Source organism: Globicephala melas, chromosome 6, assembly GCF_963455315.2.
Source record: "Globicephala melas chromosome 6, mGloMel1.2, whole genome shotgun sequence".
Lineage (NCBI taxonomy): Eukaryota > Metazoa > Chordata > Mammalia > Artiodactyla > Delphinidae > Globicephala > Globicephala melas.
The window spans coordinates 64717099-64733725 of NC_083319.1; the positions used below are offsets into that span (position 1 = coordinate 64717099).

Genomic DNA, 16627 nt, shown 5'->3' on the forward strand with positions numbered 1-16627 from the left:
TCTTAAGGGTCCTTGGAGGTCAGTTTCTGGAGAAAAAGATGATCGGCTTCAGCTGCCTGGAGGAACCAGTGAATCTACTCTGCTGTATGACAGCTGCAGGGCCAGCATCATACCTTTTGGAACAAGTCTTGTAATCCTCTGTTATCAACACTCTAGTGAGCCCAAGTTCTCCAATGTCCATAACAAGTTGATAATACTCTTCTAACAAAGCAAACAAAACTTCATAATGAAACACACTCAAAAATGTGTCTGGCACACACTTGACCACTAGGAATGACAGACAGATGTATCCAGAATTGCTCCTGCCTTAATCGGCTACAGCTACTGTAACGATTTTGTGTTACCTCTTCCAGAGAACAAATTTGACAATGACAACACAGGCACAAATGCTCCTTGGACGGCAGAAGCTTTACTCTACCATGGCCTCATTTGAAAGATGTTATTTTCTCTTCTACAGGTGTACTGGGATGCTCCTTTCTTATAAACCATCCTGACTAGAGAATAACACTAATAAAACAGGCTGATCATAGAACTTCTGTCCTAATCTCTGTGGAATATCAAGCAACTGACAGCAAAAGGAGTCATTTCCTCCCAGCCATCTGATCAAATGCTGCAGAGATTCCTGGATTCTTGAATATTCCTAAATGTCCACAAACCAAACATCTTCCATACTGTGAAACATCATCATTATTTTAAAGGTATCAAAATTACTTTGACCTTGAGGAAAAAATTAATAGCTTGCGGAAAAATAGAAACTTTTGTACACGGGTGGTAAGAATATAAACTGACCTAATTTTTTGTAGAAAAAACTGTCAATATCTATAAATGTTTTCTATTTTCAAATAGTCCCAGTAATTCCACTTCTAGCAATCTATCCTATGAAATACTTACAAAAATGCATGAAGGCATTATTTGTAATAGCGAAAAAAACAATGTAACTGCCCTTCAATAGAGACAAAGTAAGTAACTGGTGGCACCTGTCCTAAGGAATACTAAATAGCTATTAAATAGAATGAGGTACAATTTATATGTCTTGACATGGAAAAAGTCAATTGCCAAAAATTACATTGTAGCCTAACATGTATCACATGATTCTACATTAGCAAAAAATGAAAAACTACAAAAATCCTATGTGTACCTTCTGTATATATTTGTACATGTACACAGAAAAGTCTGCAAGGCTTGAAAACCAACTGTTAACAGTGGTTACTTCTAGAGGGTGAGTATTATGGGGAAGAGAAAAAGACATTCCATTTACTTTATATTATACACTTAAGTGTTGAATTTTATGAGCATGACCACATTTTAGTTTTTCAAAGAAAGGAAAAAAACCTTTTAAAGGCCTCTTACCTTCAGTCAGCTGTTCCAATGATCCTCTAGAAAGAAGACTTGAGAAAGATTCTACGACTGTGCATTTTTTCCTGTATCTGCAGAGAATAAGTAGAAGGGGAGATGGGAAGTAGAAAGAAAAAAATAACAATAATCAAGCTCATTTTCATTTGACATTCATTTCAGTCACAATCACACCAAAGAGTCACCAAAAGAGAACTCTAAACCCTAAAATCTCTGGGGCAGAGACCACCCTTTTGAACCCTGCACACCCGGCTCCCAGCACTGGCATCCTGTGGGCATTTAACCCAAGCTTACTGAACAAGTGCATGGACAAACATACACGTAACAGTCAATACTAACCCTGTCATGCACCTTCCCTGATCTCTATGGCTAAAATCAGTATTTCTGTTGTTAAGGGTCACCTCGTCACGGGTTAAGAATGGAGTTAGAGTGCAGTGTTTGGAAACTCTCTTCCCTTGAGGGGCTGGAAACATAATTACAAGAGGACATAATTTCAGCAATGTTAAAATTCACCAATGCTAGTTAACAGCTTTTGCTAGGAGCTTCCTATACACACAAAGATTAAAATAAAACTGAAATTCCATGTCATTTACACCAAGCAAAAGTGTTTAAATATGTCTATTTGGACAAATAAAAGACTCCCTTCTGACTTCGCAGCATTTCCCACATAAAAGAAGAATGCTCCTTGCTTGGCCTGGCTTGGCATGTGGTACCTAAACGCTCCACCAGGGGGACCCCGAGAGATGCTTGCTGCTAATCCCACTGAAATCCTCAGCCCTTCTCGGTAGTTCAAGTACCAACGAGAAAAGTGGAAGATACAGATGCCACGTGTTCCGCCATCCCAGCATCCTACTATAATTCTTTAGTGGAAATATTTTTATCTCCCGTACATAAAACTACATGAGACCAGGAACCTGTGATGCTCAAGTCCTTTTCTATAACCGTGGCCAACTTCCAACAGAGCTCTCTGTCAGGCTAAGTGCATCCATTTTGTCACACAGACAGAAAGGCTTGTAGGCGTGTCTCAAGTATTTAATTACTCAGCTCATACTTTTGGCAAGTTTGTAAGGCGTCCTTCATGGCAGAAATGCCATTTTGGATGTCCTGTTGCTCGAAGGTCATGACGGCCTGCAGCACCACAATGGTACTGTAGCCCAAGGCATGGTACATGCTGTCCTTAGCCCTGGGGAGAACACGGAAATTACTACATTTCAATTCAACTGAAAAGCATTCAGGTCTCATCTGAAACTAATCACAAGAAATTCTAGTAAACCCATGACGTGACTTTCACAGTAACGACTTTTACTCCTTCACCATGATCACTGAAATAATATGGACTATGAAAGACATGCCCTAAAGAACTCAAACTCTGAGGACTTTCCAATTCAAGCCCACGCAGGCAGCACAAAACTTTCCAGGTTGAAGCAGAGTGCGGCATATGCTGTTCCCTGTTTGAGCACAAGGGGGCAGCCTGCTGACTCATTTCCTAGAAAATGTTTCAAAGCAAACCCAATTTTTCCCAGTTGTACAAGAAGCAGTGTACCGTCTTTTGCTCTGAAATAAGTGCTAAAATAGAGGCCACTGGAAACACAGTTTGTGACAGAGAAATTCTGATATGGTTTTTGAAAGGTAAGTCTTGTTTAAAATCATCCCCTCCCTTCTCCCAGCCAGAGGCCATGAGGAAGCAAGACTTTTGCAATAAGTTAGGTCAGCCACAAAGGGCCCAGACAAAAATTCATGGTAGATCTCTTACCGAATCTAATCCCATTATCTGGGAATCCTGATTAAAGTTCTGGATAATTCAAATTATCAAGTTATGCGTTCGATTCTTAAGGACATTCAGTCTGAATGGATGGCACATCCCAGACTCTCAGGCTATGAAAACCTCACCATCTCTTTCCTCAAAACTTCTTAAGCTATGTTAATTAGTTATTTATAAGATCTACAATATTAATGCATGGTTTTATTTTTTAATCAAATACATTTTTAAAATACTTTTTTTTTGCTGCTCTGCAAAACAAATTCAAGCCACAATATACTTCCCCCCAAGAAACAGTCTAAACAACCTTTGGTAATTTGCAGTTAGTCCCAAACAGTGAGGGCACTGGCTATTCAAAAAAAGAAAAAAGAAAGAAAAAAAAAGGAATAAGAGGAGCCCAAAGTGAATCAGCAATTGTGGTTTTCAACCTCACATTTAAAAAAACAATTTTTTTATTGAAGTGTAGTTGATTTACAATGTTATATAAACCCCACATTTTAAACCAAAAGCTTCTCCAAGGGGAAAAAAAAGTATTCAAGTGGGAAAAACGTATGTTTAACAGTGAAACATGCATAAAGATCAGAGAATATAAAACTTGACTAAGTGTAAGACTCTCATTTATTTTCATTCCATATTATGACCAGCTGGGTGTCACTGAAGGAGAAAAAATGGAGACTTTTTGAATAAAAAACAAAGGAGACAGGCAGGCAGATTGAGAGAGGAGAGAACAACAGGAGAGAGAAAGAGAGGGAGGGAGAGAGGAAGACAGAGGGATATAGAGACAGAAGATGAAGAGACAGACAGACAGAGAGGTCTGAAGGACTAAGAAGGACAGAAGGAAAAAGGCAGATACAGGCAAGGTAGAGCAGCGGTCCCCAACCTTTTTGGCACCAGGGACCAGTTTCGTGGAAGACAATTTTTCCACGAACAAAAGGGGTTGGGGTGGAGGGGTTTCTGGATGATTCAGGCACATGGATTTATTATGGTCTCTGTGCAGTCAAACCTCTCTGCTAATGACAATCTGTATTTGCAGCCGCTCCCCAGTGCTAGCATCACCCCTGAGCTCTACCTCAGATCATGAGGCATTAGATTCTCAGAAGGAGCACGCAACCTAGACCCCTCACATGCGCAGTTCACAGTAGTGTTCGCGCTCCTATGAGAATCTAATGCCACCACTGACCTGACAGGAAGCAGAGCTCAGGCGGTAATGCAAGCAATGGGGAGCGGCTGTAAATGCAGATGAAGCTTCACTTTCTCACCCGCCACTCACCTCCTGCTGTGCGGCCCAGTTCCTAACACGCCAGGGACCAGTACCTGTCTGTGGCCCGGGAGTTGGGAACCCCTGAGGTAGAGGATGTGAGACAAGCACTGGGTGGAGACAGCCCTGGGCAATTTCCGTAGGCCGGGGACTTCACCATCTATTTTATCATCTGTTCTTAACCTCTGAAATGCTAACTGATCGCAGCTCTTCTAAGTCTGAGAATTACCACAGCCTCAGTAGGCACATTAATTTCTAAGATTCAAAGGCAATGACCAGAGTCACATCACCCTGCTCACCCTACAGACTCCTCAAAGGAATGAGAGTCCCACTCTGTACCCACGTAACTGTCTTGAAATTATTATCTGAGGTCTAAGCTTCATCCAAGTAAGACACTGTGTTTGGAGGCACAAGGCAAGATTATTTCTGCCGAGCTCTAGTCACACTGTACATGGAGTCAAAGTGAGGCCTAGTAAGAAGGCGAAGCATAGGTTTTGCTGCCACATCATCAGAATTAACAGGTACTATTAATTGAAATGAAACTGCCTAAGTGATTTATCACATAAATAGGGAGTCCCAGTAAGATTTTTATTATCTTAAATTTCTTTTTAGCATCTGAGATTACCATATTTTAGTTCTTCCCACACCCATTTCTTTTTTTTTTTAATTTATTTATCTTATTTATTTATTTTTGGCTGCATTGGGTCTTCGTTGCTGGGCACAGGCTTTTTTCTAGTTGTGGTTAAGCAGGGGCTACTCCTTGTTGTGGTGCGCATGCCTCTCATTATAGTGGCTTCTCTTGTTGCAGGGCACAGGCTCTAGGCGCACAGACTCAGTAGTTGTGGCTCCCGGGCTCTAGAGCGCAGGCTCAGTAGTTGTGGCTCACAGGCTTATTTGCTCCGCGGCATGTGGGATCTTCCCAGACAAGCGATCAAACCCGTGTCCCCTACATTGGCAGGTGGATTCTTAACCACTGCACCACCAGGGACGTCCACCCATGCCCATTTCAAAAGAAACTTTTCTCAATGATATTTAAGTTTCAGAGGAATATCCATAAAAATATTTCACTGAAGAAAGCCAAATGAAGCTCTATGAAACTAATAAGATGACACTATTTGAACAAGTATAGAAATTAAGATAGGAGAAAGAATCAGAAATGCTCTACTAATTAAAGTTGAAAAGACAGATTTCTTAACTGGATATTAAAACTAATCAACATTTAGGGGTCTCAACCAAATTAGTTTATAAATATTCAGGAGGGGAAGTGCAGAAAAATTAACTGACAAGAATGACATCAGAGACAGAATCATCAAAAGCATCCAAAAAAATATATTTTATCTAAAAGAAATAAAGTTAATTACCATGGTCGAAGCAATTCTAAGGCATCTGTAAATTTGTTACTTAGAAATAAGTTCAGGGCCATTGCACATTCTTCCAGGCCACTCCTGAGATCCACCTTGGTTGACAGTGACCTAAAGATCAAGAAAAAAATACACAGAATTTCTACAGTTTTTACTTTTAGCAAGTTGTCACAGGGAGTGTGTGTGTGTGTGTGTGTGTGCGCGCGCGCGCGCGCGCACGTGTACACTTTGGAGACAGAAGGACAGGCTGGAATTCTAACTCTGTCACTTACTAGCTGTGTCTCTAACCTCTGGGAACTTGACTTTCTCATCTGTAAAATGGGAATACCACCAACTACTTCATGGGGCTGTTTTGAAGATGGAACAAACTGACAAATAATGCTCATAGCAGGCACTTAGTAAATGACAGTCCCCCCATCACTCCAAAGATCACAAGTGTAGGAACTACATCTATTCATGAGTGGGAGCAGAGGTTATTTTGTTTTACTTTGATTATGTAGAGGTAAGAATGTATGTCCGTGGAAAACTGCATTGTCTAAAATCTAAAGAAGACGCTGCCAGGTTGTTTGTTTTTGATTCCACAGGAATTATCTTACAGCTCTGTAAATTATACGTAACTGATATCAATACAAAATAACTGTTATCTATAGACACGTGTTAAAAAAGAGACAACAGGCCCAGTCATCAAAAAAATCTACAAACAATAAATGCTGGAGAGGGTGTGGAGAAAAGGGAACCCTCTTGCACTGTTGGTGGGAATGTAAATTGATACAGCCACTATGGAGAACAGTATGGAGGTTCCTTAAAAAACTAAAACTAGAACTACCATATGACCCAGCAATCCCACTACTGGGCATATACCCTGAGAAAACCATAATTCAAAGAGTCATGTACCACAATGTTCACTGCAGTTCTGTTTACAATAGCCAGGAAAGCAACCTAAGTGTCCATCGACAGATGAATGGATAAAGAAGATGTGGCACATATATACAATGGAATATTACTCAGCCATAAAAAGAAACAAAATTGAGTTATTTGTAGTGAGGCGGATGGACCTAGAGTCTGTCATACAGAGTGAAGTAAGTCAGAAAGAGAAAAACAAATACCATATGCTAACACATATATATGGAATCTAAAAAAAAAAAAAAAAGGGTCATGAAGAACCTAGGGGCAAGACAGGAATAAAGACACAGACCTACTAGAGAATGGACTTGAGGATACAGGGAAGACACAGACCTACTAGAGAATGGACTTGAGGATACAGGGAGGGGGAAGGGTAAGCTGGGACCAAGTGAGTGGCATGGACATATATACACTACCAAACGTAAAACAGATAGCTAGTGGGAAGCAGCCGCATAGCACAGGGAGATTAGCTCAGGGCTTTGTTACCACCTAGAAGGATGGGATAGGGAGGGTGGGAGGGAGACGCAAGAGCGAAGAGATATGGGGATATATGTATATGTATAGCTGATTCACTTTGTTATACAGCAGAAAGTAACACACCATTGTAAAGCAATTATACTCCAATAAAGATGTTAAAAGAAAAGAGACAACAGGCGCAAAATGGAGTCATTTATGCTAAACCCCACCAGGACTTAAAGCTAACCTAATTACAGTTCCAACCTTCTCCAAGAATGTGACCTATAACCAGCCAACCTGGAATTTCCTGAACAGCACTTGGAAATCCACTGATAGACCCCTTCCACTCCCCTTAGGAGGGCAACCTAGCCTAAAACAATGCATTCTTTGCTATTAATTTCCTCTTTCCCCTGCTTCTTCTCTGCCTTGAAAAACCTTTCCTTTCCTGCAGCCTGAAGGAGCTCCTTTCTATTGCTAGATGGGATGCTGCCCAATTCACAAAGAGTTTAATAAAGACAATTAGATCTTCAAATTTAGTCAGTTGAACTTGTTACTTAACACAAGTAAATTCTGTCCTGGCCTTCAATCGACTTCCCTCCTCCCCTGTGGAAGAAGCTAGTTTCGCCTGAATTTGCACATTCATTTCAACATTCCTTTACTCCATATAAATTTGTGCTGTTTTGATATCTCCTTCAAATCTGTTTTAACATCTGCCTAGTTCTCTCCCTGATTAATGAGTGAAGTAAAATTTTTAACATCTGTTCATTTTTACATCTGTATGAGTCATGATTTTACCCTTTTTTGAAACTCATGTTAATTATTTATGATTGATAGAAATTCTGCCCTTTAAAATGACAGCCATCTGTAAAATGTTTTGTGTAACAACATTTAACAAGAAAGTATGTCAGTAAGGAAATAAGCAGTACAATGATTCATTTCAAAGTGCTGAAAGTTGAATTTCTGTGCCACCATCCTCTCCATATTCATTTTTTAAGCAGGAAAACAAAAATCCCACTTCAGTTACTCATCTTCCAGAAGTGGGTTCTGAAGGTGCTGCAGGGAACCACGCACCCTCTACCCCCAGGTCTTCTGATGGCTGGTTCCTTCTTGTTATTCAGATATCAGCTCAAAAAGCACCAACTCAAGACCTGCCTCGCTGACCTCAGCCCAACCTCTTCTCATTGTTTTGTCTGCTCTATACCACTTATTACCATCCAAAATATCTTGTGCCTATATTTGTGGACCTGTTTGTCTTTGGCTATCTTCCCTCTCTAGGATATAAATGCAAGGAGGTTGTTTTAGTCACTGTTATGCCCCCAGGGCCTTTGGTTGTATCTAGAACATACTACAACCCCGTAAGTATTGTTGAGTGGCCGGATGCGTTGGGGGGATAGAGCGCTGCTCTGTGAGACGCTCAGAAACAGAATTCCTTATGCCTGGGACCTGAAAGCATCTCTCCTCCAGGGTGGTGCAGAAAGGAGACAAGCTCTTGGAAAAGGGGTTAGCTGGAGAGCTCATTTTGTGATGGTTAATTTTCTAAGGCAACTTGAATGGGCTAAGCGATGTCTACATAGCTGGTACAACATTATTTTTGGGTCTGTGAGGGTGTTTCTGGAAGAGATTAGCCTTTGAATTGGTGAACTGAGTAAAGCAGATGGCCTTCCCCAATGTAGGTGGGCATCAGCCAATCCGCTGGGGGCCAGGATAGAACAAAAAGGCAGAGGAAGAGGGAACGCGAGATCTCTTCTCTATCTGAGCTGGGACATCTATCTTCTCCTCTCTTGTGCTTCTGGTTACCGGGCTGTCGGGTTTCAACTGAACTGCACCACCGGCTTTCCTGGTTCTGCAGCTTGCAGACAGCAGACCATGGAACATCTCGGCTCTGATAATCACGTGAGCCAATTCCCATGACAAATCAATCTCTCTTCTCTTCTCTCTCTCTCTCTCTCTCTCTCTCTCGCTCGCGCGCTCTCTCTCTCTCTCTCTCTCTCTCCCCCATCTCGATATATCTCCTACTGGTCTTCTTTCTCTGAAGAACCCTAATACTAACACAGAATTGCTCTGCCCTTAAGTTTCTAGTGAATGAAGAGGTCAAATACGAATGCTAGGAGTTCACAAACCTCTCTCATGAAAACTTTTCACAAGTAAATTGCTTAATACCTTCCATATCAGTCCAGCTCCAAATTTTGTCAGTGTTAGTTCCTGAGCATCTCTTGGATTTATCCTGTTTCACCTCCACTGCCTGCCAAGTTAGCTGTCATGTGCTGCCTGGTGTCTACAGACACATTTCTCCCCCTACTTCCTCCCCCTACCTGCCCCCCCGCAATCAAATCTCTACCTAGAATTCACTCAGCTAATATTTATGGAGCTCTAACTACACACCAGACACTCTTCTAGGTGTTGGGAATACACACTGAGCAGACCTATAGGGTTCCCGGCTGTGGAAGAGCTGCGGAGGGAGGGCTGACTTAAAACAAGGAGACCAGTAACTAAGATCATCTCATACTGGGATAAGTGGTCTGGGGAAGAAACTGGTTGGGGAAGGGGGTGGGGTGAGGCCCAACATTAATGAGGATGCTCATAGAAAGTTCTTGAAGAGGGTGACATCCAAGTGCTGCAGAATGGAGGCCGCCACAAGAATACCTGGGTTGAGGGGAGAAGGGAGGTTCTAAGCTGGGAATGTGGTGAGAGCAAGGCCGAGAGTGGGAGGAATGAGGACAGAAAGCAGGCACAGAACAGACACCATGGTGGAGGAGAAGATGGACTTTGTTTTGTTGTTTTTGTTTTAAATAGCAATGCTATTTTATTTTTTTAATTAATTAATTTACTTTTTTAAACATCTTTATTGCAGTATAATTGCTTTACAATGGTGTGTTAGTTTCTGCTTTATAACAAAGTGAATCAGCTATACGTATACATGTATCCCCATATCCCCTCCCTCTTGCGTCTGGACTCTATTCTAAGAACAAAAGGAAATTTTTAGCTCAGCAATGCCCACTCCCTCCCTCATCACCCCGTCCCTTCAACCATTAGGTGTTTCAGTGTTACCTCTCACCTGTTCTCTTAATTTCCACTCCCACCAGTTCTCTCAGAGTACAGCTCATCTTTTGTTACCAAGAAATGGGCTGAGAACAGATACCGGTCCCCTTGCCACAGAAACAGCCACCTCTGCATCTCAGCTGGCCACACTGGCACCTGGGTGGATGCACTTGCAAGCCCAGCTCAGAGGGGCGCTCTGAGTGCCCCTCAGAACAGAAGTGGGCGCTCGGCACCTCCAAACACAGTGAACTCAACCCTTCTAAGCGTTTTACTAACCTGTTCACATGAAATTAAGACCCCCTCCTCTCCAGAATACCAGTGCTACCATGTGTTCCACAAAGAATGACCAAGAGAGCAAGTGGAATCTCAGCTAGGACTTCTCACACACGTCTGGGGGTCAGCTGTTCTCTCCATTCCCCCTGCCGCCATATTAACTGAGACGATCACCACTTCAAGCCTGAATTCTGAAACAGTGTCCAAGAATGCCTTCGTAGTACCAGCTGTGCTTAAGCGGCTCTCAAACTTTAGCGTGCATTCAACTCACCAGAGGGCCTGTTAAAACAATAGCACTAGGCCACACCACCAGAGTTTCTGACTCAGTAGGCCTGGGATGGGCTCAGCAAGCTCCCAGATAATACTAATTTTTCTGGACACCACCCTCAGTCTATTCTGCCTAAAACAGGTGTTCAATCACACTGCCCCCTTCAATCAAGGACCTAAAATGGCAGCCACACTTACTACATAAACGCTTCTGCTCAGCCTCATAACACCGGTCCAACCAGCCTAGAGTGATGAGTCCGACTATTTAAAAACAGCCAAGGGGGCTTCTCTGGTGGCGCAGCGGTTGAGAGTCCGCCTGCCGATGCAGGGAACGCAGGTTCGCGCCCCGGCCCGGGAAGATCCCACATGCTGCGGAGCGGCTAGGCCCGTGAGCCGTGGCCGCTAAGCCTGCGCGTCCGGAGCCTGTGCTCCGCAACGGAAGAGGCCACAACAGTGAGAGGCCCGCGTAACGCAAAAAGAACAAAATACGAAACAAAACAAAAAAAACCTTACTGGCTATAAGGGCAAACAGAAGTGAAAACTTAGCCCTTTGAAACATAAAGGTTATATTCCCTATAAGATAATCAACATGCCAGAATTTTATTATTTATGAAGATTTGAGGATGGGGGCAGGAGCGCAGGGAGAAGAGGGCCATTATGGATCAAGCCAGCAGCAGGCAGACAGGAATTCTGGGTTCTTTGCTAAGTGCATCCAGAAAAAGTTTCTACTGCATTCAAGAGCCCAGGAGCCCCTTTGCTTCAAGACCCTCCATCAGAAATTTCTTATTGTGTACTAATTCCACTAAAACTGTGGTCCCAGATAACCTGAGCTCAGACTCGCAATGCCATTTTCAGTTATTTACCTGGAGATGTTGTTTCTGTCCTCTGAGAACTCACAATTTATACTGATGCTATGTTGGGTAGAGAGGTAACTGGTGACTTTTTTTCTCTTCTTTCTATATTATTTAAACTCTGTTCATGTCACTTTTATGATGAAATTTTGATTTATAAAGATTTTAAAACATAAAAGTAGTGTTATAAAGAAAAAAGTCTCATCTCCACCAATTCCCAGCTCTGAAGCCTTGAACAGCCCACCTTACCTCCCTAAGTTTCCGTTTCCTTATCTGTATGATGGGGATAGTCAAGCCTGCTGTTACTACTTTATAAGGTAGTTATAAAAATCAGGTATGCTCATGGAAATAAAAATATAAGCACTTATATATACTGAGGCATTAGTATAATTATCTAAGAGTGTCAAACTGCCCAACCTTGCCTGATAAGAACCACATACACACTCATACTTTATGACCTGGCGAAGCTTCTCCACACTTTGCACATAATCTAATGACCCAATATTAACCCTATCTGCTTCATGAGAACTGTTGCTTAAAGGCAGAGAGGGGATTTTTATGATTTGTGTTAAAATGAATAGAAGTCTAAAAAACCAATATATAATAATGCTGTACTTCTAAGTTCCTTGCCTCTTTTACTTGATAAATCAATTATTTAAAATAAGTGCACACCCAATCGAATAGTTAACACTTTTAAACTGTCCAAATGCATCTCTAATACGAACTTAATTTTAAATCCACTTCTATGTAATAAAGGATCAATAGTAATAGGTAAGCATTATGAATGTTGATGGAGCTATCTAGGAAATTCACAGATGAGTTAGAAAGTTAACAGCTGTGAGGGAGGAATAGTTCCTCCCACGCCTCAGATTTCCCTGAGGCGGGCCTTGGCTGGATAACACTCCTCTGCATAACACTCACACCTCTGCACTCCTCTTCTAGGAGAGGAGTTACCTGATTGGGCATAAGTGACCTGGCCCCCTTCCTATAGGGAAAGTGGGTACATTATAATCTATACTCTCCCCAGTGCGGTGAGCTAAGAAGGGCAGGTTCTACCCCACAACCCTCACCATCCTCACCAGGGAAGCTTGCAGTATAGCACCTGAAGTTCATTCAGAGGTGTGTCAAAAGCCCATTTCTCCAGGCATCTAATCTACGTCCTCCAATACAGTCTTTAAGAATAATAAAGCTGAGAGTCTGATCTCTATTGATCTGACCCCTTTACCGATATCTCAGCTGGCTCTAGACTTAGGCCAAAAAGAGACAGTTCTTTCAAAGAAAGAACTAAACACTTAAGATTTATAGGCACAGAATGGTAGCAGGGTCAGTGTTTACTCTTCAGAGACCTTTACCAACGTGTGTGGGAGTACTCAGGGTTCTTTCCCAGGCAAATCCAAGATCGCATCTGTACTCAAGAACTCCTGACCAACATGCGTCAGGCCTATTGATTCAGCTGTGTGGAGCCCAGAGGTTCAAGGAGCACGCACAGCTGGACAACCAGACTACAGAGACCCCCAGTACAACTCATTAACTACCCAAGGGAGAGAAGGGACCCAATAAGTTCACAATCTGTGGTAGGCTGTGTAGACTTTTAGGCAAGTCACTTAATCTCTCCAACTCTGTTCCCTCATCTAGAAAAGGGGTATGAGGATATGACAATATCTACTCAACAGGTATTAACATTGCTGTTAGGAAGAGCAACAAAGAAGATATAAGGTCAAAATGCTCCTAAATAATGCATTTAAAGGAATAGGGAAATACTATTATTTTTTAAAAGAATAAACGTGCCTAGTCTTTCCTCCTGAATCACATGCTCATCATTCAGAACCAAACAGGACAGCAGAGCTCTGATCAGGAGCCACCCCTATGTGCCACAGTGCTTCATGTCATGTCTATTTTAGTAGATCTGTTAACTAACAGCAAGGGTGGTGTTTTTTATTTTAGTTTTTTTTTATGAATTATTTGTGTATTTATCTTTGGCTGAGTTGGGTCTTCGTTGCTGTGCGCGGGCTTTCTCTAGTTGTGGCGAGCGGGGGCTACTCTTCGTTGCGGTGCATGGGCTTCTCATTGCGGTGGCTTCTCTTGTTGCGGAGCATGGGCTCTAGGCGTGCGGGCTTCAGTAGTGAGGCTCACGGGCTCTAGAGCACAGGCTCAGTAGTTGTGGCACACGGGCTTAAGTTGCTCCACGGCATGTGGGATCTTCCCGGACCAGGGCTCAAACCCGTGTCCCCTGCATTGGCAGGCGGATTCTTAACCACTGCGCCACCAGGGAAGCCCAAGAGTGGAGTTTTTAATCAATTGTTCCTAAAAAGCACTTAGTCTTCAAAACCAGAACATGATACATCAAATTCCTTTAAATTACCTGTGCTTATTGCCTTTTCCTCCTATCCTGATTTATTAATAAATACAATTATAATAAGCTGCTCTTTAATAGCCCATTGGTATGGTAATAATTTAACCTTTGCCCAATCATCTCTAATAAAACTTATTTTGAAGTGGCTTCTTTTTAGCAAAGATTGCTAACTCCCCCTGGTTTTTCTTACTAGTGAATGTGCTGGTCAACCATAAACAACGAAGAAGAAGCTCCTTAGGGTAATGCCTAGTGAGTCAGAAAGAAGCAAGAAAGTACAGCAAGAAGGTGAGATGCACACAAAAACCCTGTCTCAGCTTTCCTGAACTCAGTCCAGAGGTTTCCTTCTCAAGCTAGGAAGGATTTTTCCAAGACGAGATGATACACATGTCTTAATAGCATGGGAAATGTACCTAGTACCTAAGACAAAAAGGAGGTCAAAGAAAACTAGGATGAACTCTATATAATAATGTCTGGGTTAACTATCCTGCATTTCTTTTTTCTTTCACTATGGTAGCACACACATAATTAAAAATTTACCATCTTAACCATTTTTAAGTGTACAGTTTAGTAGTGTTAAGTATCTGTACGTTGTTGTGCAACTAACCCCCGGAACGTTTTCATCCTGCAAAACTGAAACCCTATACCCTTTAAACAGCAACTCCCTCTATGCTGCATTCTTGACTAAACAATCCAAGAGAGGGTCCCTCCTTTCTCTCACAAGCCTCTAGTCAAATTTTGCCCATAACCTTAATGATTTAGCCATTTGAAAATCTCATCCTACTAAACAGTCTTTAGAACTCAGACTTCCGGTTGACCAGAACTCCTTGCATAACTCTGGGATTCGCATATGCCAGCTTTCGTCAGGTAATAATTAAAGCTACCAATGGTCTGTGCCCATGCTGAGCTATGATCTAGGCTTGATAAGTGAAGTATTAAAATGTCTGTAAATGGGTTTCCCTGGTGGAGCAGTGGTTGAGAGTCCGCCTGCCGATGTAGGGGACACGAGTTCGTGCCCCGGTCCAGGAAGATCCCACATGCCGCGGAGCGGCTGGGCCCGTGAGCCATGGCCGCTGAGCCTGCGCGTCCGGAGCCTGTGCTCCGCAACGGGAGAGGCCACAGCAGTGAGAGGCCCGCGTACCGCAAAAAAAAAAAAAGAAAGAAAGAAAGAAAAAAAGAACCCATGGTTGTCAAAGCACTTTGTAAGACTAAACAGATGAGAGGGATTACAACCAGGGAAGCAAATGGGTTCATCATTAAAGATGCTCTGGCCAGGAAATGAGGAGATGGAGCATCAAGATGCAGATCAACCACTGCCTGGCTGAGGCACCTTGGGTATGTCACCTGCCATCCAGGATTGCTCGTTTGTGAAATAGTGACTAAACTCCCTCCTTGACTGCCTCACAGCTTTGTGTGGAGGAGCAATACACCGGGTGTCAGTGGAGCAGTCACATGGGGAGTATACATTAGCTAGGGCGCCATTATGCTCTGTGCGGTCTAACTACCCACAGACTTGCTCAAGTTAGAAGCATTGCTCAACTTTGCAGATGTCCTTCTGGGCTGCTTCACAATAAATTTACAAGTGCTTGTTTTTACAAATGCATTAGAAGACCTGTTGATTGAAAGGCAGAGTAGGAATTTTTATTGTTTCATTTTTTTAAAGAAAAATCTTAATTTTAATAATTTAATTTTAAAACGAAACCTACAAATGCTAATACTATACTTCTTACGTTTCCCTCCTGTTTCTTCCTTTATATGTCTTTAAACCTTTTCCTCTCTGCCCTCTTTCCAACTCAGAAAACGCACAAATCTCACTCATTTCTACTTAAAGTAAAACCAGCCAAAAAGATAACTTTCGATTTTGTTTTCGCTCCTGAACTTCTCCCACTCCTTCTCTTCATAGGCAAAAGCTTCAAAAAAGAGTTGACTCTCACTTTCCCTACTTCCCCTCCTCCCATTCATCTTCCACTGCAGCCTGGCAAGGAACCCTCTAAGCTAAAGGTCTATGATGACCTAACTACAAAATACAAAGGATGCTTTCCAGCCTTTATCCACGTAGACCTCTTTGCAACACCTGGCTCTGCTGACCTCATTCCAGAACTCACCCCTCCCCAACCCCTTGCCCACCTTGCAGCTACCATCTCATTTAATCGTCCTGTCCCTCAAACCTCCATAGCTCTGCATGAAATCATTCCATTAGCTGCTCCTTCAATGTCTGTGTTCATGGGGCTTCCTTCCTTCACTCTCTTCGCATTTGTTTTGCTCTCTCTTGGAAAGAGCACGTACAGTTCATGCCTTCAGAACTACACATATGCTGAAAATTCCCAGTCTACCGATACAGCCCAGAGCTCTCTCTGAATGCTATGCCCTTAATTTATCACTGCTTTCAGTAATATTTTTTGAATTTATTTTATCCCAGCTTTCAAACTCAGCATTATATAAATGTTGATGCAGTGGTTACCTAGGAAACTATCAGATCAGTTAGAGGACAACTATGAGGGAGGAATACATATTTCTGAAGATAGCTCAGATTTCCATGAGCAGAGACATATGAAATTAAAAAGTAATGTGGAAAATAAACGCCTTCAGATCCTGAGAAGTTATTTTCAACTTCATCTCCATTCCTCAATCCTTATAAATATCGCACCGCTTCCTTATATTGTGAGGGTTGAATCCTAAGACAAACCGCCAAGCCCATGAGTATTGTGAACATACTCAAAAGTAGCTGAAATTTCAAATGCAAAATCTAAAATGCCG

At 42.3% G+C, this 16627-nt stretch overlaps 1 protein-coding gene across 1 annotated transcript in view; it reads right to left on the minus strand.

Moving 5' to 3' along the window:
- Positions 1–16627, minus strand: part of TTC39B (tetratricopeptide repeat domain 39B) — a 130473-nt gene that overhangs the window by 44612 nt on the left and 69234 nt on the right. The window contains exons 4-6 of the mRNA XM_070045747.1: positions 5732–5842; positions 2405–2536; positions 1351–1427 (exon numbers count right to left, since the gene is read on the minus strand). Of these exons, the coding sequence (XP_069901848.1) occupies positions 1351–1427; positions 2405–2536; positions 5732–5842 (320 nt within the window). The remainder of the gene's footprint in view (positions 1–1350; positions 1428–2404; positions 2537–5731; positions 5843–16627) is intronic.